Source organism: Nerophis ophidion, linkage group LG05 (assembly GCF_033978795.1).
Source record: "Nerophis ophidion isolate RoL-2023_Sa linkage group LG05, RoL_Noph_v1.0, whole genome shotgun sequence".
In the NCBI taxonomy this organism is placed as follows: Eukaryota; Metazoa; Chordata; class Actinopteri; order Syngnathiformes; family Syngnathidae; genus Nerophis; species Nerophis ophidion.
Genome location: NC_084615.1, coordinates 23,884,234 through 23,911,913, shown reverse-complemented (window position 1 = coordinate 23,911,913; position 27,680 = coordinate 23,884,234). Strand labels below are relative to the sequence as shown.

Sequence of the window (27,680 nt, the reverse complement as noted above, 5' to 3'; positions counted from 1 at the left end):
CCTTCCAAGCAAATGACGTGGGTTTTATCCCCCAGCCAATGCTTGGCTTGTGATGTTTTGGTAATGTCCAGTCAGTTTAAAGTTGTTATTTAATTATTATTCAGCAAAAACTCCAGAGATAGCAGCCAATTTCCAATGGTTTGTTTGAGATTTTAGAATTTTAAGGTAAACATTATCCAAGGACTAAGAACTGGTGGTATCGTGTTTAGCATATGAGCCTTCCAAATAGTTGACCTGTGTTTGATTTATGCATGGCCTAAGTTATTTTGGCAACCTCCAGTCAGTTTCAAGTTGTTATTTAACTATTATTCACCAAACAATCCAGAAATAGCAGGCAATTTCTAATGGTTTGTTTAAGATTTTAGAATTTCTAGGCAAACATTATCCAAGAACTAAGCATTTGTGGTATCATGGCTGGCATATCTACCTTCCAACAGGTGGACTAGGTTTTGATTCCCAGCCAATGCATGGCTTGAGTTATTTTGGCACCGTCCAGTCATTTGAAAGTTGTTTTTTTAGAATAGAATAGAATAGAACGGAAAGTACTTTATTGATCCCTGGGGGAAATTCAGCATAACCATTAATCGGCAAAAAACGCCACGGATGCCACCCACTTTCCAATGGCTTATTTAAGATTTTAGAATTTCAAGGCATAAGCCCATCAATGACCAAGCATTGGTGGTATAGTGGTTAGCATAGCTGCCTTCCAAGCAGTTGACCTGGGTTCGATTCCCAGCCATTGCATAGCTTTTGATGTTTTGGTAATGTTGTTATTTAATTATTATTCAGCAAAAACTCCACAAATATCAGCCATTTACTTTTGATTTGTTTAGATTTTAGAATTTCAAGGCAAACATTATCAAAGGACTAAGCATCTGTGGTGTCATGGCTTGCATAGCTGCCTTCCAAGAGGTAGACTAGGTTTTGATTCCCAACCAATGCATGGTTTGAGTCAATTTGGCAACATCCAGTCAGTTTAAAGTTGTTATTTAATTATTATTCAGCAAAAACCCCAGAGAGAGCAGCCAATTTCCAATAGTTTGTTTATGATTTTAGAATTTTAAGGCAAACATTATCCAAGGACTAAGCACTTGTGATATCGTGTTTAGCATATGAGCCTTCCAAATAGTTGACCTGTGTTTGATTTACGGCCAACGCATGGCCTAAGTTATTTTGGCAATGTCCAGTCAGTTTCAAGTTGTTATTTAACTATTATTCAGCAAAAAATCCAGAAATAGCAGGCAATTTCCAATGGTTTATATAAAATTTAAGATTTTCGAGGCAAAAAATAACCAAGGACTATCGTGGTTGTTCAGTGGTTAGCATAGCTGCCTTTCAAGCAGTTGACTTGAGTTTGATTTCCAGCCAATGCATGGCTTGGGCTATTTTGGCAACGTCCAGTCCATTGAATGTTGGTTTTTAAATATTGATCAGCAAATAACCCAGAGATAGCAGATACATTTCCAATGGTATATTAAAGATTTTAGAATCTCAAAGCAAAAATTATGCAAGGCCTAAGCACTGGTGGTTAGCATAGCTGCCTTCCAAGCAGTTGACCTGCATTTGATTCACAGCCAATGCATGGCTTGTGGTGTTCTGGCAATGTCCAGTCAGTTTAAAGTTGTTGTTTAAATATTAATCAGCAAAAAACCCAGAGATAGCAGCCAATTTCCAATGGTTTAATTTAAGATTTTTGAATTTCAAGGAAATAATTATCCAAGGACTAAACATCTGTGGTGTCATGGCTAGCATAGCTACCTTCCAAGAGGTAGACTAAGTTTTGATTCCCAACCAATGCATGGCTTGAGTTAATTTTGTAACGTCCAGTCAGTTTTAAAGTTGTTATTGAACTATTAATCAGCAAAAAAACAGAGATAGCACTGAATTGCCAATGGTTTATTTAAGATTTTTGAATTACTAAGTTCCTCTCTGAGCTGTCACCTTACCGTGGTAGAGGAGCTTGCGTGTCCCAATGATCCTAGGAGCTATGTTGTCCGGGGGCTTTAAGCCCCCTGGTAGGGTCTCCCAAAGCAAATTGGTCCTAGATAAGGGACCAGACAAAGAGAAGCTTGAAGACCTCTATGATGAACACGAACAAAGGACTCAGATTTCCCTCGCCCTGACGCGGGTCATCGGGGCCCCCCTCTGGAGCCAGGCCCGGAGGTGGGGCACGATGGCGAGGGCCTGTCCCCATGGTGCCCACAGGGCACAGCCCGAAGATGCAACGTGGGTCCCCCCTCCAATGGGCTCACCACTCATAGGAGGGGCCATAGAGGTCGGGTGCAATGTGAGCTGGGCGGCAGCCGAAGGCAGGGCACTTGGCGGTCCGATCCTCGGCTACAGAAGCTAGCTCTTGGGACGTGGAACGTCACCTCACTGGGGGGAAAGGAGCCTGAGGTAGTGCGCGAAGTAGAGAAATTCTGGCTGGATGTAGTCAGACTCACTTTGACGCACAGCAAGGGCTCTGGAACCACTTCTCTCGAGAGGAAATGGACTCTCTTCCACTCTGGCGTTGCCGGCAGTGAGAGGCAACGGGCTGGAGTGGCAATTCTTGTTGACCCTCGGCTCAAAGCCTGCACGCTGAAGTTCAACCCGTTGGACGAGAGGGTAGCTTCCCTCCGCCTTTGGGTGGGGTGACAGGTCCTGACTGTTGTTTGCACTTATGCACCAAACAACAGATCAGAGTACCCACCCTTTTTGGATTCACTCAAAGGAGTACTCGAGAGTGCTCCCCCGGGTGATTCCCTTGTCCTACTGGGGGACTACAATGCTCATGTTTGCAACGACTGTGAAACCTGAAGAGGCGTGATTGGGAAGAATGGCCGCCTGGATCTGAACCCGAGTGGTGTATGGTTTTTGGAATTTTGTGCTCGTCACATATTGTCAATAATAAACACCATGTTCAAACATAAGGGTGTCCATATGTGCACTTGGCACCAGGACACCCTAGGCCGCAGTTTCATGATCGACTTTGTAGTTGTGTCATCGGATTTGCGGTCTCATGTGTTGGACACTCGGGTGAAGAGAGGGGCGGAGCTTTCTACTGATCACCACCTAGTGGTGAGTTGGCTGCGATGGTGGGAGAGGATGCCAGACAGACCTGGCAGGCCCAAACGCATTGGGAAGGTTTGCTGGGAACGCCTGGCAGAGTCTCTTGTCAGAGAGAGTTTCAATTCCCACCTCCGGAAGAACTTTGAACATGTCACGAGGGAGGTGCTGGACATTGAGTCCAAGTGGACCATGTTCAATACCTCTATTGTCGAAGCGGCCGATTGGAGCTGTGGCCGCAAGGTGGTTGGTGCCTAACGTGGCGGTAATCCTGGAACCCGCTGGTGTCCACCAGTGGCGAGGGATGCCGTCAAGCTGAAGAAAGAGTCCTATCGGGCTCTTTTGGCTCATAGGACTCTGGAGGCAGCAGGCAGGTACCGACAGGCCTAGCGATGTGCGGCTTTAGCGGTCGCGGAGGCAAAAACTCGGACAAGGGAGGAGTTCGGGGAAGCCATGGAAAACCACTTCCGGACAGCTTCGAAGCGATTCTGGACCGCCTCAGGAAAGAAAAGCAGTGCAATGTCAACACTGTGTATGATGGGGATGGTGTTTTGCTGACCTCGACAGTGGATGTTGTGGATCGGTGGAAGGAAGACTTCGAAGACGACCTAAATTCTACCAGCACGTCTTCCTATGAGGAAGCAGTGCCTGGGGAATCTGTGGTAAGCCCTCCTATTTTTGAGGCTGAGGTTGCCGAGGTAGTTAAAAAGCTCCTCGGTGGCCCGGAGTTCCTTTGGGCTCTGGATGCTGTGCGGCTGTCTTGGTTGACAAGACTCTGCAAAAATCCCGTGGACATCGGGGGCTGTACCTCTGGACTGGCACACCGGGGTGCTGGTTTCTTTCTTTAAAAAGGGGAACCGGAGGGTGTGTTCTACCTATCGTGGGATCACACTCCTCAGCCTTCCCGGTAAGGTCTAATCAGGTGTACTGGAGAGGAGTCTACGTCGGATAGTTGAACCTCGGATTCAGGAAGAACAGTGTGGATTTTGTCCTGGTCGTGAAACTGTGGAGCAGCGCTATACTATCGGCAAAGTCCTTGAGGGTGCATGGGAGTGTGCCCAACCAGTCTACATGTGCTTTGCGGACTTGGAGAAGGCATTTGACCGTGTACCCCGGGAAGTCCTGTGGGGAGTGCTCAGAGAGTATGGGGTAATGGACTCTCATATTGTGGCAGTCCCCTCCCTGTATAATCAGTGTCAGAGCTTGGTCCGCATTGTCGGCAGTAAGTCGGACACGTTTCCAGTGAGGGTTTGACTTCGCCAAGGCTGCCCTTTGGCACCGATTCTGTTCATAACTTTTATGGACAGAATTTCTTGGCGTAGTTAGGGCGTTGAGGGTATCTGGTTTGGTGGCTGCAGGATTAGGTCTCTGCTATTTGCAGATGATGTGGTCCTGATGGCTTCATCTGGCCAAGATTTTCAACTCTCACTGGATCGGTTTGTAGCCGAGTGCGAAGCGACAGGGATGAGAATCAGCACTTCAAAGTCTGAGTCCATGGTTCTCGCCTGGAAAAGGGTGGAGTGCCATATTCGGGTTGGGGAGGAGATCTTGCACCAAGTGGATTAGTTCAAGTACCTTGGAGTCTTGTTCACGAGTGAGGGAAGAGTGGCTTGTGAGATCGACAGGCAGATCGGTGTAGCGTCTTCAGTAATGCGGACGCTGTATCGATCCGTTTTGGTGAAGAAGGAGCTGAGCCGGAAGGCAAAGGTCTCAACTTACCGGTCGATCTACGTTCCCATCCTCACCTATGGTCATGAGTGAAAGGACAAGATCACGGGTACAAGCTGCCGAAATCAGTTTCCTCCATCGGGTGGCGGGGCTCTTCCTTAGAGACAGAGCTAGAAGCACTGCTCCTCCACATCGAGAGGATTGTTAGCAGAGCTGCTTTCCAAGAGGTAGACTTGGAAGGCAGCAATGCATGGCTTTTGGTAGTTTGGCAATGTCCAGTCAGTTTAAAGTTGTTATTTAAATATTGATCAGCAAAAAACCCAAATAAAGGATTAACATTCCAATGGTTTATTGAAGATTTCAGACTTTAAAGGCAAAAGCATTGGTGGAATAGTGTTCAGCATAGCTCCCTTTCGAGCAGTTGACCTGGATTCGATTCCCGGCCAAAACGTGGCTTGTGTTTTTCTGGCAAAGTCCAGTGAGTTTCAAGTTGTTTTTTAATTATTATTCAGCAAAAAAAATCCAGAAATAGCAGCCAATTTCCAATGGTTTATTTAACATTTTAGAATTTCGAGGCAAAAAACAAGTAAGGAGTATTCATTGGTGGGACAGTGGTTAGCATGACTCCCATCCAAACAGTTGACCTGAGTTTGATTCCCAGCCAATGCAAGGCTTGAGTTATATTGGCAACGTCCCATCCGTTGAAAGTTATTACGTAAATATTTTTCAGCAAATAAACAGAGATAGCAGTCATTTGCCAATGGTTTGTTTAAGATTTTAGAATTTCAAGGCAAACATTACCCAACGTCTAAGCATTGGTGTTATAGTGGTTCGCATAGCTGCCTTCCTAGCAGTTGACTTGGGTTTGATTTCCAGCCAATGCATGGGTTGTGGTAGTTTGGCAATGTCCAGTCAGTTTAAAATTGTTATTTAAATATTGATCAGAAAAAACCTGGATAAAGCAGCAAAATTCCAATGGTTTGTTGAAGATTTTAGAATATCAAGGCAAAAAGTAAGTAAGGTGTAAGCATTTGTGGTATAGTGGTTAGCATATCTACCTTTTAAGGATTTAACCTGGGTTTGAAGCTCAGCTTATACATGGCTTGTGATGTTTTGGTAACGTCCAGTCCGTTGAAAGTTGTTATTTAAATCTTTATCAGCAAAAAAACAGAGATAGCAGTCATTTGCCAAAGGTTTGGTTAAGATTTTAGAATTTCAAGGCAAACATTATCCAAAGCCTAAGCATTGGTGGTATAGTGGTTAGCGTAGCTACCTCTCGAGTATTTGACCTGGGTTTGATTCCTTGCCAATACATGGCTTGTGGAAGCTTGTTAAAGTCTTGTCAGTTTAAAGTTGTCATTTTAAAAAATCCAGATATGGCCACCCATTTCCAATAGGTCAATTTAACATTTTAGAATTTCAAGGCAAACATTAAGCAAGGCCTAAGCATTGGTGGTCTAATGGTTAGCATAGCTGCTTTCCATGCAATTGACCTGATTTCTATTACATGCCAATGCATAGCTTTTGATGTTTTGGTAATGTTCAGTCAGTTAAAGCCAGCCTATGCATGGGTTAGGCTAGTTTGGCAACATCCAGTCCATTGAATGTTCTTTTTTAAATATTGACCAGCAAAAAACCCAGACATAGCAATCAATTTCCAATGGTTTATTTATACGATTTTAGAATTTGAAGGTAAAAATTAAGCCAGGCCTAAGCATTGGTGTTATAGTGGTTAGCATAGCTGCCTTCCAAGCAGTTGACCTGGGTTCGATTCCCAGCCAATGCATGGCTTGTGATATTTTGGTAATGTCCAGTCAGTTTAAAGTTGTTATATAATTAATATTTAGCAAAATTCCAGAGATAGCAGCCAATTTCCAATGGTTTGTTTAAGATTTTAGAAATTTAAGGCAAACATTATCCAAGGACTAAGCACTGGTGGGATCGTGGTTAGCATATGAGCCTTCCAAATAGTTGACCTGTATTTGATTTACGCCCAATGCATTGCTTGAGTTATTTTGGCAACGTCCAGTCAGTTTAAAGTTGTTATTTAACTATTATTCACCAAAGAATCCAGAAATAGCAGGCGATTTCCAATGGTTTGTTTAAGATTTTAGAATTTCTAGGCAAACATTATCCAAGGACTAAGCATCTGTGGTATCATGGCTACCATAGCTACCTTCCAACAGGTAGACTAGGTTTTGATTCCCAGCCAATGCATGACTTGAGTTATTTTGGCACTGTCAAGTCATTTCAAAGTTGTTTTTTTTGGAATACAATAGAATAGAACAGAAAGTACTTTATTGATCCTTGGGGGAAATTCAGCATAACCATTAATCGGCAAAAAAACCCACGGATGCCAGAATCAGCTTTATTACGCAGGGTATCGAGATTGAGGCTATTGCATACAGTGCGATGTGTGCATGCAAGAAAACAATGTGTAAATATATAAAAATATAAGAAATATAGAAGTACAAAGAAAGGTGTGGAAGAGAAGAGTGTACACTCTGTACTCTCTGTACAAATGTGACTATACAGTGGGTGAAATGAATATCTACATGAAAAAACAGGGTGGTTGGTGGAATGGGTTATTGCACCGAAGAGAAGGCAGGTATGAGGGTCAATGGGGCAGTCCGTTCAGGGTGATTATGGCCCTGGGGAAGAAGCTGTTCTTTAGCCGGTTTGTCTTGGTTTTAATGCACCTGTAGCGCTTCCCAGAGGGTAGCAGAAGGAACAGGTCAGAGCCAGGGTGGATGCTGTCCTTGATGATGGCACTTGCTCTGTTGAGGCAGCGGGAGGTGTAGAAGTCCATCAGAGACAGGAGAGGGCGGCCGATGATCTTCTGGGCCGTCTTGACCACTCTTTGCAGCCTCTCCCTGTCTGCTGTAGTGCAGCTGCCGTACCATACTGTAATACAGTAGCTCAGCAGGCTCTCGATGGACGAGCGGTAGAAGGTCAGCAGCAGGTCAGGCTTCAGGTTGTACTTCCTGAGGACTCCCAGAGCAGCAGGTCAGGCTTCAGGTTGTACTTCCTGAGGACTCCCAGGAAGTGTAGCCGATGCTGATTCTTCTTGATGATTGATGTGGTGTTGACTGTCCAGGAAAAGTCGTTAGAGATGTGGACTCCAAGGTACCTGAAGGAGTGGACCCTCTCCACACGCTCGCCTTTGATGTAGAGGGGAACATGGTCGGTTCTGTTCCTCCTGAAGTCGACGATGATCTCTCTGGTCTTGCTGAATACCAGGCCGTCAGCTTCAGGACCTCCTCCCTGTAGGCAGCCTCGTCACCCCTGGAGATGAGCCCGACAACTGTGGTATCGTCAGCAAACTTGACGATAAGGTTGTCACTGTGGGCTGAACTGCAGTCATGGGTGTAGAGGCAGTAGAGGAGGGGGCTCAGCACACATTCCTGCGGGGAGCCGATGCTCAGCGTGCGAGTGGATGAGAGGTGGGGGAAAAGTCTCACATTCTGGGGTCGGTCCGTTAGGAAGTCCCTTATCCAGGCGCTTTTGAGAGGGGGGAGGCCAAGAGTGTCCAGTTTATTGCATAGTCTGTTCGGGAATTTTGTATTGAAGGCAGAACTATAATCCACAGAGAGCATACGGATTTAGCTCTGCTGCTGCTCCGTGTGGTTCAGATAGCAGACAATTGCCAATGGTTTATTTAAGATTTTTGAATTTCTAAGCAGAATTTATCCAATGACTAAGCATTGGTTTGTATAGTGGTTAGCATAGCTGCCTTCTAAGCAGTTGATCTGGGTTTGATTCTCAGCTTGTGGTAGTTTGGCTATGTCCAGTCAGTTTAAAGTTGATATATAAATATTGATCAGCAAAAAACCCGGATAAAGCAGCAACATTCAAATGGTTAATTGAAGATTTTATAATTTCACGGCAAACATTAACAAAGGCCTAAGCATTGGTGGTATAGTGGTTAGCATAGCTGCCTTTCAAGCAGTTGAACTGGGTTAGATTCCCAGCCAATGCATAGCATTCTTTCCTTTGGTAATGTCCAGTCAGTTTAAAGTTGTTATTTAATTATTATTCAGCAAAAATTCCAGCGATAGCAGCCCACTTCCAATGGTGTGTTTAAGATTTTAGAATTTCAAGGCAAACATTATCCAAGGACTAAGCATCTGTGGTGTCATGGCTAACATAGCTGCCTTCCAAGAGGTAGACTATGTTTTGAATCCCAACCAATGCATGGCTTGAGTTAATTTGGCAACATCCAGTCAGTTGAAAGTTGTTTTTGAACTATCCATCCATTTTCTGCCGCTCATTCCTTTTGGGGTCACAGGGGGCGCTGGTGCCTATCTCAGCTACAATCGGGCGGAAGGCAGTTTTACAACCTCCACCTCATCGCAGGACCAACACAGATAGACAGACAACATTCACACACTAGGGCCAATTTAGTGTTGCCAATCAACCGATCCCCAGGTGCATGTCTTTGGAAGTGGGAGGAAGCCGGAGTACCCGGAGGGAACCCACACATGCAAACTCCACACAGAAAGAACGAATACTCAGGACCGTTGTATTGTGAGCCAGACGCACTAAGCCCTCTTCCACCGAGAAGCCCGTTGTTGAACTATTAATCAGCAAAATTAAACAGAGATAGCAGCCAATTGCCAATGGTTTATTTAAGATTTTAGAATTTCAAAGCAAATGTCAGGAATTGACCATGCATTGGTGGTGTAGTGGTTAGCATAGCTGCCCTTGAAACAGTTGACCTGGGTTTGATTCCCAGCCAATGCATGGCTTGTGATGTTTCAGTAATGTCCAGTCAGTTTAAACTTGTGATTAAATTATTATTCAGCAAAAACTCCAGCGATAGCAGCCAATATCCAATGGTTTGTTTAAGATTTTAGAATTTTAAGGTAAAAATTATCAGAGGACTAAGAACTGGTGGTATCGTGTTTAGCATATGAGCCTTCCAAGCAGTTGACCTGTGTTCGATTTACGGCCAATGCATGGCTTGAGTTATTTTAGCAACGTCCAGTCAGTTTTAGTTATTTAAAGGCCTACTGAAATGAGATTTTTTTTATCCAAACGGGGATAGCAGGTCCATTCTATGTGTCATACTTGATCATTTCGCGACATTGCCATATTTTTGCTGAAAGGATTTAGTGGAGAATATAGACGATAAAGTTCGCAACTTTTGGCCGCTAATAAAAAAGCAGATGTTATTAGACAAATTTACTAGAATAATTCTGGAAAATCCCTTATCTGCTTATTGGGTTACTATTGTTTTAGTGGGATTATATGCTCATACCTGTACAACCTGAACGTCGGCCCCGCACCTTTCTTCAGCACAGTCGACGGGTGGTGGCGATGCCCATCTCTTCCCTTCGCAAGGGACCCTCTTGGAAACACGATCTTTCGAAATGATTGCTGCATAATACACTGTACTTTGTGTGTGTGGTCCAATCCAACCGTGTTCGCTTGACCGCTCTGTTCCATAGTAAAGCTTCACCATCATCTTTCGGGAATGTAAACAATGAAACACCGGCTGTGTTTGTGTTGCTAAAGGCGGCCGCAATACACCGCTTCCCACCTACAGCTTTCCTCTTTAACGTCTCCATTATTCATTGAAAAATTGCAAAAGATTTAAGCAACACAGACGTCGATAATGCTGTGGAATTATGCGATGAAAACAGACGACTTATAGCTGTGAACGATGCTGGAACAAGATGTTCTCTACAATGCGTGATGTCACATGCACGCAACGTTTTAGCATGATACTTCCGCGCAATATTTAAAATGACAATTTAGACTAAACCGGCCATATTGGCATGTGTTGCAATGTTAAGATTTCATCATTGATATATAAATTATCAGACTGCGTGGTCGGTAGGTCTTTAACTATAATTCACCAAAAAATCCAGAAATAGCAGCCAATTTCCAATGGTTTATTTAAAATTTTTGAATTTCGAGGCAAACATTATCCAAGGCCTAAGCATTTGTGGTATCATGGCTAGCATAGCTGCCTTCCAAGCATTTGACTTGGGTTCGATTTCCAGCCAATGCATGGTTTGGGCTATTTTGGCACCGTCCAGTCATTTTAAAGTTGTTTTTTTTAGAATAGAATAAAACAGAAAGTAGTTTATTGATCCCTGAGGGAAATTCAGCATAACCATTAGTTGGCAAAACACCCCACAGATAGCAGCCAATTTCCAATGGTTTATTTGAGATTTTAGAATTTAAAGCAAAAGTCAAGCATTGACAAAGTATTGGTGGTATAGTGGTTAGCATAACTGCCTTCCAAGCAGCAGACTTGGGTTCTCTTCCATGCCAATGCATAGCTTTTGATGTTTTGGTAATGCCCAATCAGTTTAAAGTTGTTATTTAATTATTATTCAGCAAAAACTCCAGAGATAGCAGCCAATTTCCAATGCTTTATTTAAGATTTTAGAATTTCAAAGCAAAAGTTAAACAATGACCAGGCATAGTGGTTAGCATAGCTGCCTTCCAAGCAATTGACCTGGGTTTGATTCCCAGCCAATGCAAAGCTTTTGATATTTTGGTAATGTCCAGTCAGTTTAAAGTTGTTATTTAATTATTATTCAGCAAAAACTCCAGAGATAGCAGCCAATTTCCAATGGTGTGTTTAAGATTTTAGAATTTCAAGGCAAACATTATCCAAGGACTAAGCATCTGTGGTGTCATGGCTAACATAGCTGCCTTCCAAGAGGTAGACTAGGTTTTGATTCCCAACCAATGCATGGCTTGAGTTAATTTGGCAAAGTCCATTCAGTTGAAAGTTGTTATTGAGCTTTGAATCAGCAAAAAAAAAAACAGAGATCAGAATCATAATCAGAATCAGCTTTGTTGTCATTACGCAGGGTATCAAGATTGAGGCCATTCCATACCGTGCGATGTGTGCATGCAAGAAAACAATGTGTAAATATATAAAAATACAACAAATATAGAAGTGCAAAGAAAGGTCTGGAAGAGAACAGTGTACACCCTATACACTCTGTACAAATGTGACTATACAGTGAGTGAAATTAATATATACATGAATATCCACATGAAAAAACAGGGTGGTTGGTGGAATGGGTTGTTGTACCGAAGAGAAGGCAGTTATGAGGGTCAATGGGGCAGTCCGTTCAGGGTGATTATGGCCCTGGGGAAGAAGCTGTTCTTTAGCCGGTTTGTCTTGGTTTTAATGCACCTGTAGCGCTTCCCAGAGGGTAGCAGGTGGAACAGGTCAGAGCCAGGGTGGGTGCTGTCCTTGATGATGGCACTTGCTCTGTTGAGGCAGCGGGAGGTGTAGAAGTCCATCAGAGAGGGGAGAGGGCGTCCGATGATCTTCTGAGCTGTCTTGGCCACTCTTTGCAGCCTCTCCCTGTCTGCTGTAGTGCAGCTGCCGTACCATACTCTAATACAGTAGGTCAGCAGGCTCTCGATGGACGAGCGGTAGAAGGTCAGCAGCAGGTCAGGCTTCAGGTTGTACTTCCTGAGGACTCTCAGGAAGTGTAGCCGCTGCTGAGACCTTCTTGATGATTGATGTGGTGTTGACTGTCCAGGAAAAGTCGTTAGAGATGTGGACTCCAAGGTACCTGAAGGAGTGGACCCTCTCCACACGCTCGCCGTTGATGTAGAGGGGGGCAGGGTCGGTGCTGCTCCTCCTGAAGTCAACGATGATCTCTCTGGTCTTGCTGGTGTTGAGAGCGAGGTTGTTCTTCGAAGACCAGGCCGTCAGCTTCAGGACCTCCTCCCTGTAGGCAGCCTCATTACCCCTGGAGATGAGCCCGACCACTGTGGTATCGTCAGCAAACTTGACGATAAGGTTGTCACTGTGGGCTGAACTGCAGTCATGGGTGTAGAGGCAGTAGAGGAGGGGGCTCAGCACACAGCCCTGCGGGGAGCCGATGCTCAGCGTGCGGGTGGATGAGAGGTGGGGGAAAAGTCTTACATTCTGTCGTCGGTCCGTTATGAAGTCCGTTATCCAGGTGCTTTTGAGAGGGGGGAGGCCAAGAGTGTCCAGTTTATTGCATAGTCTGTTCGGGAATTTTGTATTGAAGGCAGAACTATAATCCACAGAGAGCATCCGGATTTAGCTCTGCTGCTGCTCCAGGTGGTTCAGATAGCCAATTGCCAATGGTTTATTTAAGATTTTTGAATTTCTAGGCAAAATGTATCCAAAGACTAAGCATTGGTTTGTATAGTGGTTAGCATAGCTACCTTCTAAGCAGTTGATCTAGGTTTGGTTCTCAGCTTGTGGTAGTTTGGCTATGTCCAGTCAGTTTAAAGTTGTTATTTAAATATTGATCAGCAAAAAACTCGGATAAAGCAGCAACATTCAAATGGTTAATTAAAGATTTTAGAATTTCATGGCAAACATTAACAAAGGCCGAAGCATTGGTCGTATAGTGGTTAGCAGAGCTGCCTTCCATGCAGTTGACCTGGGTTTGATCTCCAGCCAATGCATAGTACTCTATCTTTTGGTAATGTCCAGTCAGTTTAAAGCTGTTATTGAATTATTATTCAGCAAAAACTCCAGCGATAGCAGCCCACTCCCAATGGTGTGTTTAAGATTTTAGAATTTCAAGGCAAACATTATCCAAGGACTAAGCATCTGTGGTGTCATGGCTAGCATAGCTGCCTTCCAAGAGGTAGACTAGGTTTTGATTCCCAACCAATGCATGGCTTGAGTTAATTTGGCAACATCCAGTCAGTTGAAAGTTGTTATTGAACTATCCATCCATTTTCTGCCGCTTATTCCCTTTGGGGTCGCGGGGGGCGCTGGTGCCCATCTCAGCTACAATCGGGCGGAAGGCGGTTTTACAACCTGGAAAAGTCTCCACCTCATCGCAGGGCCAACACAGATAGACAACATTCACACACTAGGGCCAATTTAGTGTTGCCAATCAACCGATCCCCAGGTGCATGTCTTTGGAAGTGGGAGGAAGCCGGGGTACCCGGAGGGAACCCACACATGCAAACTCCACACAGAAAGATCCCGAGCCCGGGATTGAACCCACAAATACTCAGTACCTTTGTATTGTGAGCCAGACGCACTAACCCCTCCTCCACCGTGAAGCCCGTTGTTGAACTATTAATCAGCAAAATAAAACAGAGATAGCAGCCAATTGCCAATGGTTAACTTAAGATTTTAAAATTTCAAAGCAAAAGTTCAGCAATGACCAAGCATTGGTGGAATAGTGGTTAGCATAGCTGCCTTCCAAACGGTTGACCTGCGCTCGATTCCCAGCCAATGCATGGCTTTTGATGTTTTGGTAATGTCTAGTCAGTTGAAAGTTGTTATTGAACTTTTAATCAGCAAAAAAACAGAGCTAGCAGCCAATTGCCAATGGTTTATTTAAGATTTTTGAATTTCTAAGCAAAATTTACATAATGACTAAGCATCGTTGGTATAGTGGTTAGCATAGCTCCCTTTTAAGCAGTTGACCTGGGTTGTATTCCCCAGCCAATACATGGCTTGTGATGTTTTGGTAATGTCCAGTCAGTTTAAAGTTGTTATTTAATTATTATTCAGCAAAAACTCCAGAGATTTCCTAGGGTTTGGTTAAGATTTTAGAATTTCAAGGCAAACATTATCCAAGGACTAAGCATCTGTGGTGTCATGGCTAGCATAGCTGCCTTCCAAAAGGTAGACTAGGTTTTGATTCCCAACCAATGCATGGCTTGAGTTAATTTAGCAACGTCCAGTCAGTTGAAAGTTGTTATCCATCCATCCCTTTTCTACCGCTTGTTCCCTTTCGGGGTCAAGGGAGGCGCTGGCGCCTATCTCAGGTACAATCGGGCGGAAGGCGGGGTACACCCTGGACAAGTCGCCACCTCAGCGCAGGGCTTGAAAGTTGTTATTGAACTATTAATTAGCAAAAAAATAGAGATAAATTTTTAGGCGATGAGGTGGCGACTTGTCCAGGGTGTACCCCACCTTCCGCCCGATTGTAGCTGAGATAGGCGTCAGCGCCCCCCGGGCGCCCAAAAGGGAATAAGCGGTAGGAAATGGATGGAGGGAATTTTTAGGCAAACACCACTGATTGACTAAGCTTTGGTGGTATAGTGGTTAGCATAGCTGCCTTCCAAGCAGTTGACCTCGGTTTAATTCCCAGCCAATGCATAGCTTTTGATCTTTTGGTAATGTCCAGTCAGTTTAAATATGTTATTTAATTATTATTCAGCAAAAACTCCAGAGATAGCAGCCAATTTCAAATAGTTTGTTTAAGATTTTAGAATTTGAAAGCAAACGTTATCCAAGGACTAAGTACTGGTGGTATCGTGTTTAGCATGTGTTTGATTTACGGCCAATGCATGGCTTGAGTTATTTTGGCAACGTCCAGTCAGTTTCAAGTTGTTATTTAAAGGGGAACATTATCACCAGACCTATGTAAGCGTCAATATATAACTTGATGATGCAGAAAAAAGACCATATTTTTTTAACCGATTTCCGAACTCTAAATGGGTGAATTTTGGCGAATTAAACGCCTTTCTTTTTATCGCTCATGTGGTGATGACGTCAGAACGTGACGTCGCCGAGGTAATACAGCCGCCATTTTCATTTTCAAAATATTGTAAACATTGGGTCTCAGCTCTGATATTTTCCGTTTTTTCGACTATTTTTTGGAACCTTGGAGACATCATGCCTCGCCGGTGTGTTGTCGGAGGGTGTAACAACACTAACAGGGAGGGATTCAAGTTGCACCACTGGCCCGAAGATGCGAAAGTGTCTGCCGCCAGACCCCTATTGAATGTGCCAAAGTGTCTACACATTTTACCGGCGATGACAGACATGGCACAGAGATGTATGGACAACCTGCAGAGGCATTTGCAACGATAAAGTCAACGAAATCACAAAGGTGAGTTTTGTTGATGTCGACTGCCAGCTAATCGATGCTAACATGCTACGCTAATCGATGCTAACATGCTATTTACCGGCGGTGCTAAAGCAGACATGGCACAGAGATGTATGGATAACCTGCAGATGCATTTGCAACTATATTAAGTTTCCTTCCACCCAATGCGAAAAAAACACTTACCAATCGAAGGATTTAAGTTGCTCCAGTGTCACGAGATGCGAAAGTCCTGATCGTTTGGTCTGCACATTTTACCAACGATGCTAATGCAGCTATTCGGCCATGCTATGGCTATGAATAGCGTCAATAGCTTCAGTTTCTTCTTCAATACTTTCATACTCCAACCATCCGTTTCAATACATGCGTAATCTGTTGAATTGCTTAAACCGCTGAAATCCGAGTCTGAATCCGAGCTAATCTCGCTATATCTTGCTGTGCTATTCGCCATTGTTTGTTTACATTGGCAGCACTGTATGACGTCACAGGGAAATGGATAGCGAAAATCAAGCATTTTAAAGCTTTTTTTAGGGATATTCCGAGATTGGTAAAATTTTGAAAAAAAAACTTCAAAAAATACAACAAGCCACTGGGAACTGATTTTTATTGTTTTTAACCCTTTTGAAATTGTGGTAATGTTCCCCTTTAAAGGCCTACTGAAATGAGATTTTATTATTTAAACGGGGATAGCACGTCCATTCTATGTGTCATACTTGATCATTTCGCGATATTGCCATATTTTTGCTGAAAGAATTTAGTAGAGAACATAGACGATAAAGTTCGGAACTTTTGGCCGCTAATACCTTGCCTGTAAAGGAAGTAGCAGACGATATGCGCGTGACGTCACGGGTTGTGGAGCTCCTCACATCTGAACATTGTTTACAATCATAGCCACCAGCGGCGAAAAACGATCCGGACCGAGAAAGCGGCGATTTCCCCATTAATTTGAGCGAGGATGAAAGATTTATGGATGAGGAAATTGAGAGTGAAGGACTAGAAGAAGAAAATAAAAAAAAGACTATATAGTGGGAACGATTCAGATGTTATTAGACAAATTTACTAGGATAATTCTGGAAAAAAATCCCATATCTGCTCATTGGGTTACTAGTGTTTTAGTGAGATTATATGCTCATACCTGTACAACCTGAAGGTCGGCCCCGCACCCTTCTTCAGCACAGTCGATGGGTGGTGGCGAGGCCCATCTCTTCCCTTCGTAAGGGACCCTCTTCGAAACACAATCTTTCGAAATGATCGCTGCCTAATAAAATGTACTTTGTGTGTGTGGTCCAATCCAACCGTGTTCGCTTGACCGCTCTGTTCCATAGTAAAGTTTCACCGTCATCATTCGGGAATGTAAACAATGAAACACCGGCTGTGTTTGTGTTGCTAAAGGCGGCCGCAATACACCGCATCCCACCTACAGCTTTCTTCTTCAACGTCTCCATTATTTATTGAACAAATTGCAAAAGATTCAGCAACACAGATGTCCATAATACTGTGGAATTATGCGATGAAAAGAGATGACTTACAGCTGTGAACGATGCTGGAACAAAATATTCTCTACAATGCGTGACGTTACACGCAGAAGTCATTATACCGCGACGTTTTAGCATGATGCTTCCGCGCGAAATTTAAAATTGCAATTTAGTAAACTATACCAGCCGTATTGGCATGTGTTGCAATGTTAATATTTCATCATTGATATATAAACTATCAGACTGCGTGGTGTGTAGTAGTGGGTTTCAGTAGGACTTTAACTATAATTCAGCAAAAAATCCAGACATAACAGCCAATTTCCAATTGTTTATTTAAGATTTTAGAATTTCAATGCAAATGTCAAGAATTGACCATGCATTTGTGTTATAGTGGTTAGCATAGCTGCCCTTGAAACAGTTGACCTGGGTTCGATTCCCAGCCAATGCATAGCTTTTGATCTTTCAGTAATGTCCAGTCAGTTTAAAGTTGTTATTTAATTATTATTCAGCAAAAACTCCAGAGATAGCAGCCAACTTCCAATGGTGTGTTTAAGATTTTAGAATTTCAAGGTAAACATTATCCAAGGACTAAGCATCTGTGGTGTCATGGCTAACATAGCTGCCTTCCAAGAGGTAGACTACGTTTTGATTCCCAACCAATGCATGGCTTGAGTTAATTTGGCAACGTCCAGTCAGTTGAAAATTGTTATTGAACTATTAATCAGCAAGAAAAAAACAGAGATCGCAGCCAATTGCCAATGGTTTATTTAAAATTTTTGAATTTCTAATCCATCTTTACCAATTGTCTAAGCATTGGTGGAATAGTGGCTAGCATAGCTGCCTGTCAAGCAGGTGACCTGGGTTCAATTCCCAGGCAATGTATTTCTTGTGTTATTTTTGCAACGTCCAGTCAGTTGAAAGTCGTTTTTTAACTAACAATTGGCAAAAAACTCAGAGATAGCAGCCAATTTCCAATGGTTTATTTAACATTTTGGAATTTCAAGGAAACATTTATTCATGGACTAAGTGTTGGTTGTATAGTGGTTGGCATAAATATTTTCAAAATAATTGACCTGCGTTCGATTGCTAGCCTATGCATGGCTTGGGCTTTTTTGGCAACGTCCAGTCCATTGAATGTTGTTATTTAAACATTGATCAGCAAAAACCCCAGAGATAGCAGCCAATTTCCAATGGTTTGTTTAGATTTTAGAATTTCAAGGTAAACATTATCCAAGGACTAAGCATCTGTGGTGTCATGGCGAGCATAGCTGCCTTCCAAGAGGTAGACTAGGTTTTGATTCCCAACCAATGCATGGCTTGAGTTGATTTGGCAACGTCCAGTCAGTTGAAAGTTGTTATTGAACTATTAATCAGCAAAAAAAACAGAGATCGCAGCCAATTGCCAATGGTTTATTTAAAATTTTTGAATTTCTAGGGAAACACCACCCAATGTCTAAGCATTGGTAGAATGGCAGTTAACATATCTGCCTTCCAATCTGTTGACCTGGGTTTGATTCCCAGCCACTGCATAGCTTTTGATGTTTTAATTATATTCCAGTCAGTTTAAAGTTGTTATTTAATTATTATTCAGCAAAAACTCCAGAGATAGCAGCCAACTTCCAATGGTGTGTTTAAGATTTTAGAATTTCAAGGTAAACATTATCCAAGGACTAAGCATCTGTGGTGTCATGGCTAACAAAGCTGCCTTCCAAGAGGTAGACTAGGTTTTGATTCCCAACCAATGCATGGCTTGAGTTAATTTGGCAACGTCCAGTCAGTTGAAAATTGTTATTGAACTATTAATCAGCAAAAAAAAATAGATATGGCAGCCAATTGCCAATGGTTTATTTAAAATTTTTGAATTTCTAATCCATCTTTACCAAATGACTAACCACTGCCTTTCAAGCAGGTGACCTGGGTTCAATTCCCAGCCAAGGTATATCTTGTGTTATTTTTGCAACGTCCAGTCAGTTGAAAGTCGTTTTTTAACTTACAATTGGCAAAAACCCCAGAGATAGCAGCCAATTTCCAATGGTTTGTTTAGATTTTAGAATTTCAAGGTAAACATTATCCAAGGACTAAGCATCTGTGGTGTCATGGCTAACATAGCTGCCTTCCAAGAGGAAGACTAGGTTTTGATTCCCAACCAATGCATGGCTTGAGTGAGTTTGGCAACGTCCAGTCAGTTGAAAATTGTTATTGAACTATTAATCAGCAAAAAAAAACAGAGATTGCAGCCAATTGCCAATGGTTTATTTAAAATTTTTGAATTTCTAATCCATCTTTACGAAATGACTGAGCATTGGTGGTATAGTGTTTAGCATCGCTGCCTTTCAAGCAGGTGACCTGGGTTCGATTCCCAGCCAATGTATATCTTGTGGTGTTTTTGCAATGTCCAGTCAGTTGAAAGTCGTTTTTTAACTAACAATTAGCAAAAAAACTCCAGAGATAGCAGCCGATTTCCAAGGGTTTATTTAAGATTTTAGAATTTCAAGGTAAACATCCAAGGACTAAGCATCTGTGGTGTCATGGCTAACATAGCTGCCTTCCAAGAGGTAGACTAGGTTTTGATTCCCAACCAATGCATTACTTGAGTTGATTTGGCAACGTCCAGTCAGTTGAAAGTTATTATTGAACTATTAATCAGCAAAAAAAATACAGCAATATCAGCCAATTGCCAATGGTGTATTTGAAATGTATGAGTTTCTAATCAAAATTTTCCCAATGACTAAGCATTGGTGGCATAGTGGTTAGCATAGCTGCTTTCCAAGCAGTTGACCTGGGTTCGATTCCCAGCCAATGCATAGCTTTTGATGTTTTAATAATGTCCAGTCAGTTTAAAGTTGTTATTTAATTATTATTCAGCAAAAACTCCAGAGATAGCAGCCAATTTCCAAGGGTTTGTTTAAGATTTTAGAATTTCAAGGTAAACATCCAAGGACTAAGCATATGTGGTGTCATGGCGAGCATAGCTGCCTTCCAAGAGGTAGACTAGGTTTTGATTTCCAACCAATGCATGGCTTGAGTTGATTTGGCAACGTCCAGTCAGTTGAAAGTTGTTATTGAACTATTAATCTGCAAAAAAAACCCAGCAATATCAGCCAATTGCCAATGGTTTATTTAAAATTTTTGAATTTCTAATCCATCTCTACCAAACGGCTAAGCATTGGTGGTATAGTGGTTAGCATAGCTGCCTTTCAGGCAGGTGACCTGGGTTCAATTCCCAGGCAATGTATTTCTTGTGTTATTTTTGCAACGTTCAGTCAGTTGAAAGTCGTTTTTCATCTAACAATTGGCAAAAAACTCAGAGATAGCAGCCAATTTCCAATGTTTTATTTAAGATTTTGGAATTTCAAGGAAACATTTATTCATGGACTAAGTGTTGGTGGTATAGTGGTTGGCAAAGCTATTTTCCAAATAATTGACCTGTGTTCGATTCCTAGCCTATGCATGGCTTGGGCTTTGTTGGCAACGTCCAGTCCATTGAATGTTGTTATTTAAACATTGATCAGCAAAAACCCCAGAGATAGCAGCCAATTTCCAATGGTTTGTTTAGATTTTAGAATTTCAAGGTAAACATTATCCAAGGACTAAGCATCTGTGGTGTCATGGCTAACATAGCTGCCTTCCAAGAGGTAGACTAGGTTTTGATTCCCAACCAATGCATGGCTTGAGTTGATTTGGCAACGTCCAGTCAGTTGAAAGTTGTTATTGAACTATTAATCAGCAAAAAAATCAGAGATCGCAGCTAATTGCCAATGGTTTATGTAAAATTTTTGAATTTCTAAACAAGTTTTACCCAACGACTAAGCATTGGTGGTATAGTGGTTAGCAAAGCTGCCTTCCAAGCAGTTGACCTGGGTTCGATTCCCAGCCAATGCATAGCTTTTGATGTTCGAATAATGTCCAGTCAGTTTAAAGTTGTTATTTAATTATTATTCAGCAAAAACTCCAGAGATAGCAGCCAACTTCCAATGGTGTGTTTAAGATTTTAGAATTTCAAGGTAAACATTATCCAAGGACTAAGCATCTGTGGTGTCATGGCTAACATAGCTGCCTTCCAAGAGGTAGACTAGGTTTTGATTCCCAACCAATGCATGGCTTGAGTTAATTTGGCAACGTCCAGTCAGTTGAAAATTGTTATTGAACTATTAATCAGCAAAAAAAACAGAGATTGCAGCTAATTGCCAATGGTTTATTTAACATTTTTGAATTTCTAATCCATCTTTACCAAATGACTAACCAATGGTGGTATAGTGGTTAGCATAGCTGCCTTTCAAGCAGGTGACCTGGGTTCAGTTCCCAGGCAATGTATTTCTTGTGTTATTTTTGCAACGTCCAGTCAGTTGAAAGTCGTTTTTAACTAACAATTGGCAAAAAACTCAGAGATAGCAGCCAATTTCCAATGGTTTATTTAACATTTTGGAATTTCAAGGAAACATTTATTCATGGACTAAGTGTTGGTGGTATAGTGGTTGGCATAGCTACTTTCCAAAAAATTGACCTGCGTTCGATTGCTAGCCTATGCATGGCTTGGGGTTTTTTGGCAACGTCCAGTCCATTGAATGTTGTTATTTAAACATTGATCAGAAAAAACCCCAGAGATAGCAGCCAATTTCCAATGGTTTGTCTAGATTTTAGAATTTCAAGGTAAACATTATCCAAGGACTAAGCATCTGTGGTGTCATGGCTAACATAGCTGCCTTCCAAGAGGTAGACTAGGTTTTGATTCCCAACCAATGCATGGCTTGAGTTAATTTGGCAACGTCCAGTCAGTTGAAAGTTGTTATTGAACTATTAATCAGCAAAAAAACAGAGATCGCAGCCAATTGCCAATGGTTTATGTAAAATTTTTGAATTTCTAATCAAAATTTGCCCAATGACTACGCATTGGTAGTATAGTGGTTAGCATAGCTGCCTTCCAAGCAGTTGACCTGGGTTTGATTCCCAGCCAATGCATAGCTTTTGATGTTTTAATAATATTCCAGTCAGTTTAAAGTTGTTATTTAATTATTATTCAGCAAAAACTCCAGAGATAGCAGCCAACTTCCAATGGTGTGTTTAAGATTTTAGAATTTCAAGGTAAACATTATCCAAGGACTAAGCATCTGTGGTGTCATGGCTAACATAGCTGCCTTCCAAGAGGTAGACTAGGTTTTGATTCCCAACCAATGCATGGCTTGAGTTGATTTGGCAACGTCCAGTCAGTTGAAAGTTATTATTGAACTATAAATCAGCAAAAAAAAAAACAGCAATATCAGCCAATTGCCAATGGTGTATTTAAAATTTTTGAATTTCTAATCAAAATTTACCCAATGACTAAGCATTGGTGGTATAGTGGTTAGCATAGCTGCCTTCCAAGCAGTTGACCTGGGTTCGATTCCCAGCCAATGCATAGCTTTTGATGTTTTAATAATGTCCAGTCAGTTTAAAGTTGTTATTTAATTATTATTCAGCAAAAACTCCAGAGATAGCAGCCAATTTCCAAGGGTTTGTTTAAAATTTTAGAATTTCAAGGTAAACATCCAAGGACTAAGCATCTGTGGTGTCATGGTGAGCATAGCTGCCTTCCAAGAGGTAGACTAGGTTTTGATTTCCAACCAATGCATGGCTTGAGTTGATTTGGCAACGTCCAGTCAGTTGAAAGTTGTTATTGAACTATTAATCTGCAAAAAAAACCCAGCAATATCAGCCAATTGCCAATGGTTTATTTAAAATTTTTGAATTTCTAATCAAAATTTAGTCAATGACTAAGCATTGGTGGTATAGTGGTTAGCATAGCTGCCTTCCAAGCAGTTGACCTGGGTTCGATTCCCAGCCAATGCATAGCTTTTGATGTTTTAATAATGTCCAGTCAGTTTAAAGTTGTTATTTAATTATTTTTCAGCAAAAACTCCAGAGATAGCAGCCAATTTCCAAGGGTTTGTTTAAGATTTTAGAATTTCAAGGTAAACATCCAAGGACTAAGCATCTGTGGTGTCATGGTGAGCATAGCTGCCTTCTGTTACAATGTATGGGTTTCACCCGGTGGGATTTGAGGGGTGCACCCGGATGTTTGCATTACTCTGAAGTTACCCGGTAAAATGACTGAACGGCAACTCTGTGTGTGCGTCTTCATTTAATAAGATATCTAACATTAAACATGGTGGCAGCGGTAAATCCGAACACAACAACGCTTACGAATGTCAGATGAAGAAGTTGAGGTGAAGGAGGAAGCCGAAGACACCATTTTACAACGGAAAAGAACGATGGATGCATTCGGTTTGAAACCTCCCGCCACATTGGATTGGAATTCTACTTGCCTGGCGAAAACATGGAAGACGTGGAAAGATGAGTTTTCACTGTATGTGGACATAACGTTAGCAGATTCTGACGACAAGACAAAGGTAAAAGTGTTCAAATACTTGATTGGAGAAACAGGCAGAGAATTGGGGAAAACATTGTGGACTACACTTAAACCAGAGGAGCAACTAGTGGAAACGCTAGACAAATTACTAACTCTGTTCGACAAACACTGCAATCCTAAACCAAACGAAACTGTTGAGAGATACAGATTTTTCTCCAGAAACCAGAATGTTAGCGAAACGATTGACAAGTACGTCACTGACCTACGAGTGCTCGCAGACACATGCAATTTCGGGACTGCAAAAGAATCCTTGATTAGGGATAGAATTGTATGCGGGATCCATGATTCGCATGTGAGAGAGCGTTTGCTGCGCGAGACAGATCTAACGTTGGAAAAAAGCATCCAAATATGCAGAGCAGCAGATCTCTCGAAGGAAAATGTGAAAACAATCGAGGGGCAAGTAGGTGAAGAGGTGCATGCAGTTAAAAGAGTGTCTGAAGCAAAGGGGGCAAGACCGAAAGAAATAAAGAACTGCAAGTACTGTGGAAAAAACCATGAGTGGAAAAAAGAGAGCTGCCCAGCTTATGGGAAAGTCTGCAGCAAATGTAACAAATACAATCACTTTGCGTCCAAATGCAAAACTTCAGATTCACAGATCAAACGAATACACAGTGTAGCAGAGACAGAGGATGAGTATCAGGAAATATTAAGCCTTCACTCAGACGGGCAGGAAAAAACACAGGAGAGACAACTGTTCGCGACAATGTTGCTGGGGGAGAGGCCAGTGAAATTTCAGCTAGACTGTGGAGCAAGCTGCAATATTATCCCAATACACCTACTGAACCCAGACACAAAACTGGAGCAGACACAGCAAGTCCTTGTCATGTACAACAAAAGCACTCTGAAGCCTTTGGGCAAATGCAGGATAAAAATAAGGAATCCGAGAAACAGGAAATTGTATAGGCTTGAATGCATGGTGATTGATGGCCAGTCATCTGTGCCATTACTTGGCAATAAAGCAGTACAGGGCATGGATCTAGTGAGAATTCAAAGAGAAAATATCATGGCCATTGATGAGATTGTCCAACACACAGGCAGTGAGGAAAATACTCCGGAGAAAGAACAGATCAGAGAACGATATCCACAGGTGTTTGAAGGAGATGGCTGCCTGTCAGGGACATATGATCTGGAAGTGGATCACAGCGTAACTCCAGTAAAGTTACCTAAGCGAAGAGTTCCGGTGGCACTGATGAATCCACTTAGAGAGGAACTGAGCAGTCTGGTGGAAAGAGGAATCATCACACCAGTCGAAAAGAGCACAGATTGGATCAGTAGCATGGTCGTGGTTAAGAAACCATCTGGAAAATTGAGAATCTGCATTGATCCTAAACCCCTAAACAAAGCCTTAAAGAGACAACATTTCCCACTGCCAACAATCGATGATGTCCTACCAGACCTAGCAAATGCAAGAATATTCACAGTGTGTGATGTAAAGAATGGATTCTGGCATGTGAAGTTGACAGAGCAGTCCAGCTACATGACAACATTTGCCACCCCTTTCGGAAGGTACAGATGGATGAGAATGCCGATGGGGATCAGCCCGGCTCCTGAGGTGTTTCAGCACAGGCTTACGCAGGCGCTTGATGGGTTACCAGGGGTGCGCATTATAGCTGACGATATCTTGATCATCGGTGAAGGAGAAAATCAGGAAATGGCAGTGAGAGATCATGACGAAAAACTGAAAAAACTCCTTGAGAGATGCGAAACATGCAACATTAAACTGAATTTTGACAAACTGAGGCTGAAGCAGAAGGAGGTGCCGTACATAGGTCACAGACTAACATCGGAGGGCTTGAAAATTGACCCTGAAAAGGTACGCGCAGTACATGAAATGCCTAGACCCGCCGACATCAAGGGCCTTCAGAGATTGCTTGGAATGGTTAACTACCTTGCAAAATTTTGCCCACACCTGTCAGATAGCTGTGAGGTCCTGAGGCAACTGACTCACAAGGATGTGATATGGGAGTGGACTGACATACAGGAAACTGCCTTTGTGAAAATTAAAGAAATGATAGCCTCAGCACCAGTACTGAAGTACTACAACCCAACGGAGGACCTCACTCTCCAATGTGATTCATCAGAAACCGGACTGGGTGCAGCGCTCTTGCAGGTAGGCCAGCCGATAGCATGTGCCAGCAGGGCACTCACCTCCACTGAGAGAGGATATGCACAAATAGAAAAAGAGTGCTTGGCTATATTATTTGGGATGGAAAAGTTTCACCAATACACGTATGGTAGAAAGGTGGTTGTGCACTCTGACCATAAACCTCTGGAAACAATCACAAAGAAACCACTGCTTAGCGCCCCAAAGCGTTTACAAAGAATGCTGTTGAGACTTCAAAAGTATGACATAGAAGTAGTGTTTGTTCCAGGCAGATTTATGCTGGTAGCTGATACACTGAGCAGAGCGTACCTGCCTGAATGTGCAACTGAGGGGTCAGTGGAAGCTGAAATTGAAACTGTGAACATGATTCATTATTTGCCCATTTCAGAGGAGAGACGGCAGAGAATCCAAACTGAGACAGAACGGGACCAGGCCCTTCAGGTGCTGAAACGAAGAATACTGCAGGGGTGGCCAGATGATAAAGGGCAGGTCGAGGATGAGGTGAGGCCGTATTTTGATATGCGGGATGAGCTAAGCGTACAGGACAATGTCATCTTTAGAGGACAGAGGGCAGTCATCCCGACGGCTCTAAGAAAAGAAATGAAGGAAAAGATCCATGCATCACATTTAGGGATAGAAAACTGCCTGAGGAGAGCGAGAGAATGTGTGTACTGGCCGGGTATGCATGAACAGCTAAAAACGTACATGGGAAACTGCCAAGTTTGCAGAGAAAAAGACACAAGGCAACAGAAAGAACCATTACAAAGCCATGACTTCCCACTAAGGCCATGGGCAAAAGTGGGCACAGATATATTCACCTTCAATAACAAAGAGTACTTAGTGACAGTGGACTATTTTTCCAATTTTTGGGAAGTTGATTATCTACCAGATACCAGGTCCACCACGGTTATCCATAAGCTGAAAGCACATTTCGCTCGCCATGGTGTGCCTGACGTGGTGTTCTCTGATAACGGCCCACAATATAGCTCACAGGAATTCAAAAGATTTAGCCAGGCCTGGGAATTCGAACACGTTACATCTTCACCTACCTATCCTCAAAGCAATGGAAAAGCAGAGTCTGCTGTCAAGACTGCTAAAAGGCTGATGGGGAAAGCCCTGCAGGCAAAGTCAGACCCCTACTTGGCCATACTTGCTCACAGAAACACCCCAGCACAAGGCTTTCAGGCCAGTCCAGCTCAGAGACTAATGAGCCGTCGGACAAAGACATTGTTACCAATGTGTGAGAATCTACTGAAACCTGCTGTAGTGGACACTGACTCAGCTGTGCGAGAAAACCAACTCAGGCAGGCTCGCTACTACAACAGAGGGGCAAAGCCCCTGAGACCACTTCAGAATGGAGAACGGGTGCGAGTGCAGTCACAGGTGGCCGGACACACATACTGGGCACCTGCATCAGTGGTGCGACAGGACCGGAATAGGTCCTATGCAGTAAAAATGGAGAATGGGACTGTGCTGAGACGCAACCGTAGACACCTGAGACCATCGCCAGGGGTGTCACCAACATCAGAGTCAACTGGCAGGAACCCGCCCACCCCAACTCCGGGTGGGGTCACACCACAACCATGCTCACCTGACTACGTCACACCACAATCCTGCTCACCAGCTGAGCCGGACCCTCAGACGACACAAGCTGGTGTCACCACCAGATTCGGCAGGGTTGTTAGGAGGCCTGCACACCTCCGGGACTTTGTTTAAGGAGCTAAATGTGTTTCACTGCCGTGTTTAGTTAAAGCACGGTTGTGCTGTTCTTCCCTCATAGGTCCTTTGTTTACAATTGGGTGGGACTGTTGTTGTTTTTTTTCTTCTCTGTTGTTTTTTTTGTTTTTTTGTTTTTTTTTTCAAAAAAGGGGAGACGTTACAATGTATGGGTTTCACCCGGTGGGATTTGAGGGGTGCACCCGGATGTTTGCATTACTCTGAAGTTACCCGGTAAAATGACTGAACGGCAACTCTGTGTGTGCGTCTTCATTTAATAAGATATCTAACATTAAAACACCTTCCAAGAGGTAGACTAGGTTTTGATTTCCAACCAATGCATGGCTTGAGTTGATTTGGCAACGTCCAGTCAGTTGAAAGTTGTTATTGAACTATTAATCTGCAAAAAAAACCCAGCAATATCAGCCAATTGCCAATGGTTTATTTAAAAT

At 42.7% G+C, this 27,680-nt stretch overlaps 1 protein-coding gene and 9 non-coding genes across 11 annotated transcripts; all 10 read left to right on the top strand.

The window, feature by feature from the left end:
- The first annotated feature begins 672 nt into the window (after positions 1-672).
- On the top strand, positions 673-744 carry trnag-ucc (transfer RNA glycine (anticodon UCC)). Its single transcript has one exon. It is a non-coding gene; the product is annotated as a tRNA-Gly (tRNA).
- Positions 745-6,430: 5,686 nt separating this feature from the next.
- trnag-ucc (transfer RNA glycine (anticodon UCC)) lies at positions 6,431-6,502 on the top strand. Its single transcript has one exon. It is a non-coding gene; the product is annotated as a tRNA-Gly (tRNA).
- Positions 6,503-8,623: 2,121 nt separating this feature from the next.
- On the top strand, positions 8,624-8,695 carry trnae-uuc (transfer RNA glutamic acid (anticodon UUC)). The gene has a single exon. It is a non-coding gene; the product is annotated as a tRNA-Glu (tRNA).
- A 692-nt stretch (positions 8,696-9,387) lies between these two features.
- Positions 9,388-9,459, top strand: trnaq-uug (transfer RNA glutamine (anticodon UUG)). Its single transcript has one exon. It is a non-coding gene; the product is annotated as a tRNA-Gln (tRNA).
- A 10,275-nt stretch (positions 9,460-19,734) lies between these two features.
- Positions 19,735-19,806, top strand: trnag-ucc (transfer RNA glycine (anticodon UCC)). Its single transcript has one exon. It is a non-coding gene; the product is annotated as a tRNA-Gly (tRNA).
- A 1,006-nt stretch (positions 19,807-20,812) lies between these two features.
- On the top strand, positions 20,813-20,884 carry trnag-ucc (transfer RNA glycine (anticodon UCC)). Its single transcript has one exon. It is a non-coding gene; the product is annotated as a tRNA-Gly (tRNA).
- A 1,005-nt stretch (positions 20,885-21,889) lies between these two features.
- trnag-ucc (transfer RNA glycine (anticodon UCC)) lies at positions 21,890-21,961 on the top strand. Its single transcript has one exon. It is a non-coding gene; the product is annotated as a tRNA-Gly (tRNA).
- A 364-nt stretch (positions 21,962-22,325) lies between these two features.
- trnag-ucc (transfer RNA glycine (anticodon UCC)) lies at positions 22,326-22,397 on the top strand. Its single transcript has one exon. It is a non-coding gene; the product is annotated as a tRNA-Gly (tRNA).
- Positions 22,398-22,756: 359 nt separating this feature from the next.
- trnag-ucc (transfer RNA glycine (anticodon UCC)) lies at positions 22,757-22,828 on the top strand. Its single transcript has one exon. It is a non-coding gene; the product is annotated as a tRNA-Gly (tRNA).
- Positions 22,829-23,264: 436 nt separating this feature from the next.
- Positions 23,265-27,339, top strand: LOC133552830 (uncharacterized protein K02A2.6-like). 2 transcript variants are annotated; one of them, XM_061900342.1, is made up of 2 exons: positions 23,265-23,388; positions 25,901-27,339. In XM_061900342.1, the coding sequence occupies exon 2, from the start codon at positions 26,032-26,034 to the stop codon at positions 27,226-27,228; it is 1,197 nt and encodes a 398-aa protein (XP_061756326.1). In that variant the 5' UTR covers positions 23,265-23,388; positions 25,901-26,031; the 3' UTR covers positions 27,229-27,339. The 2 variants fall into 2 exon arrangements, with proteins under 2 accessions (XP_061756326.1, XP_061756325.1); XM_061900341.1 differs by lacking the exon at positions 23,265-23,388 and adding an exon at positions 25,259-25,518.
- The last annotated feature ends 341 nt before the right edge of the window (positions 27,340-27,680 follow it).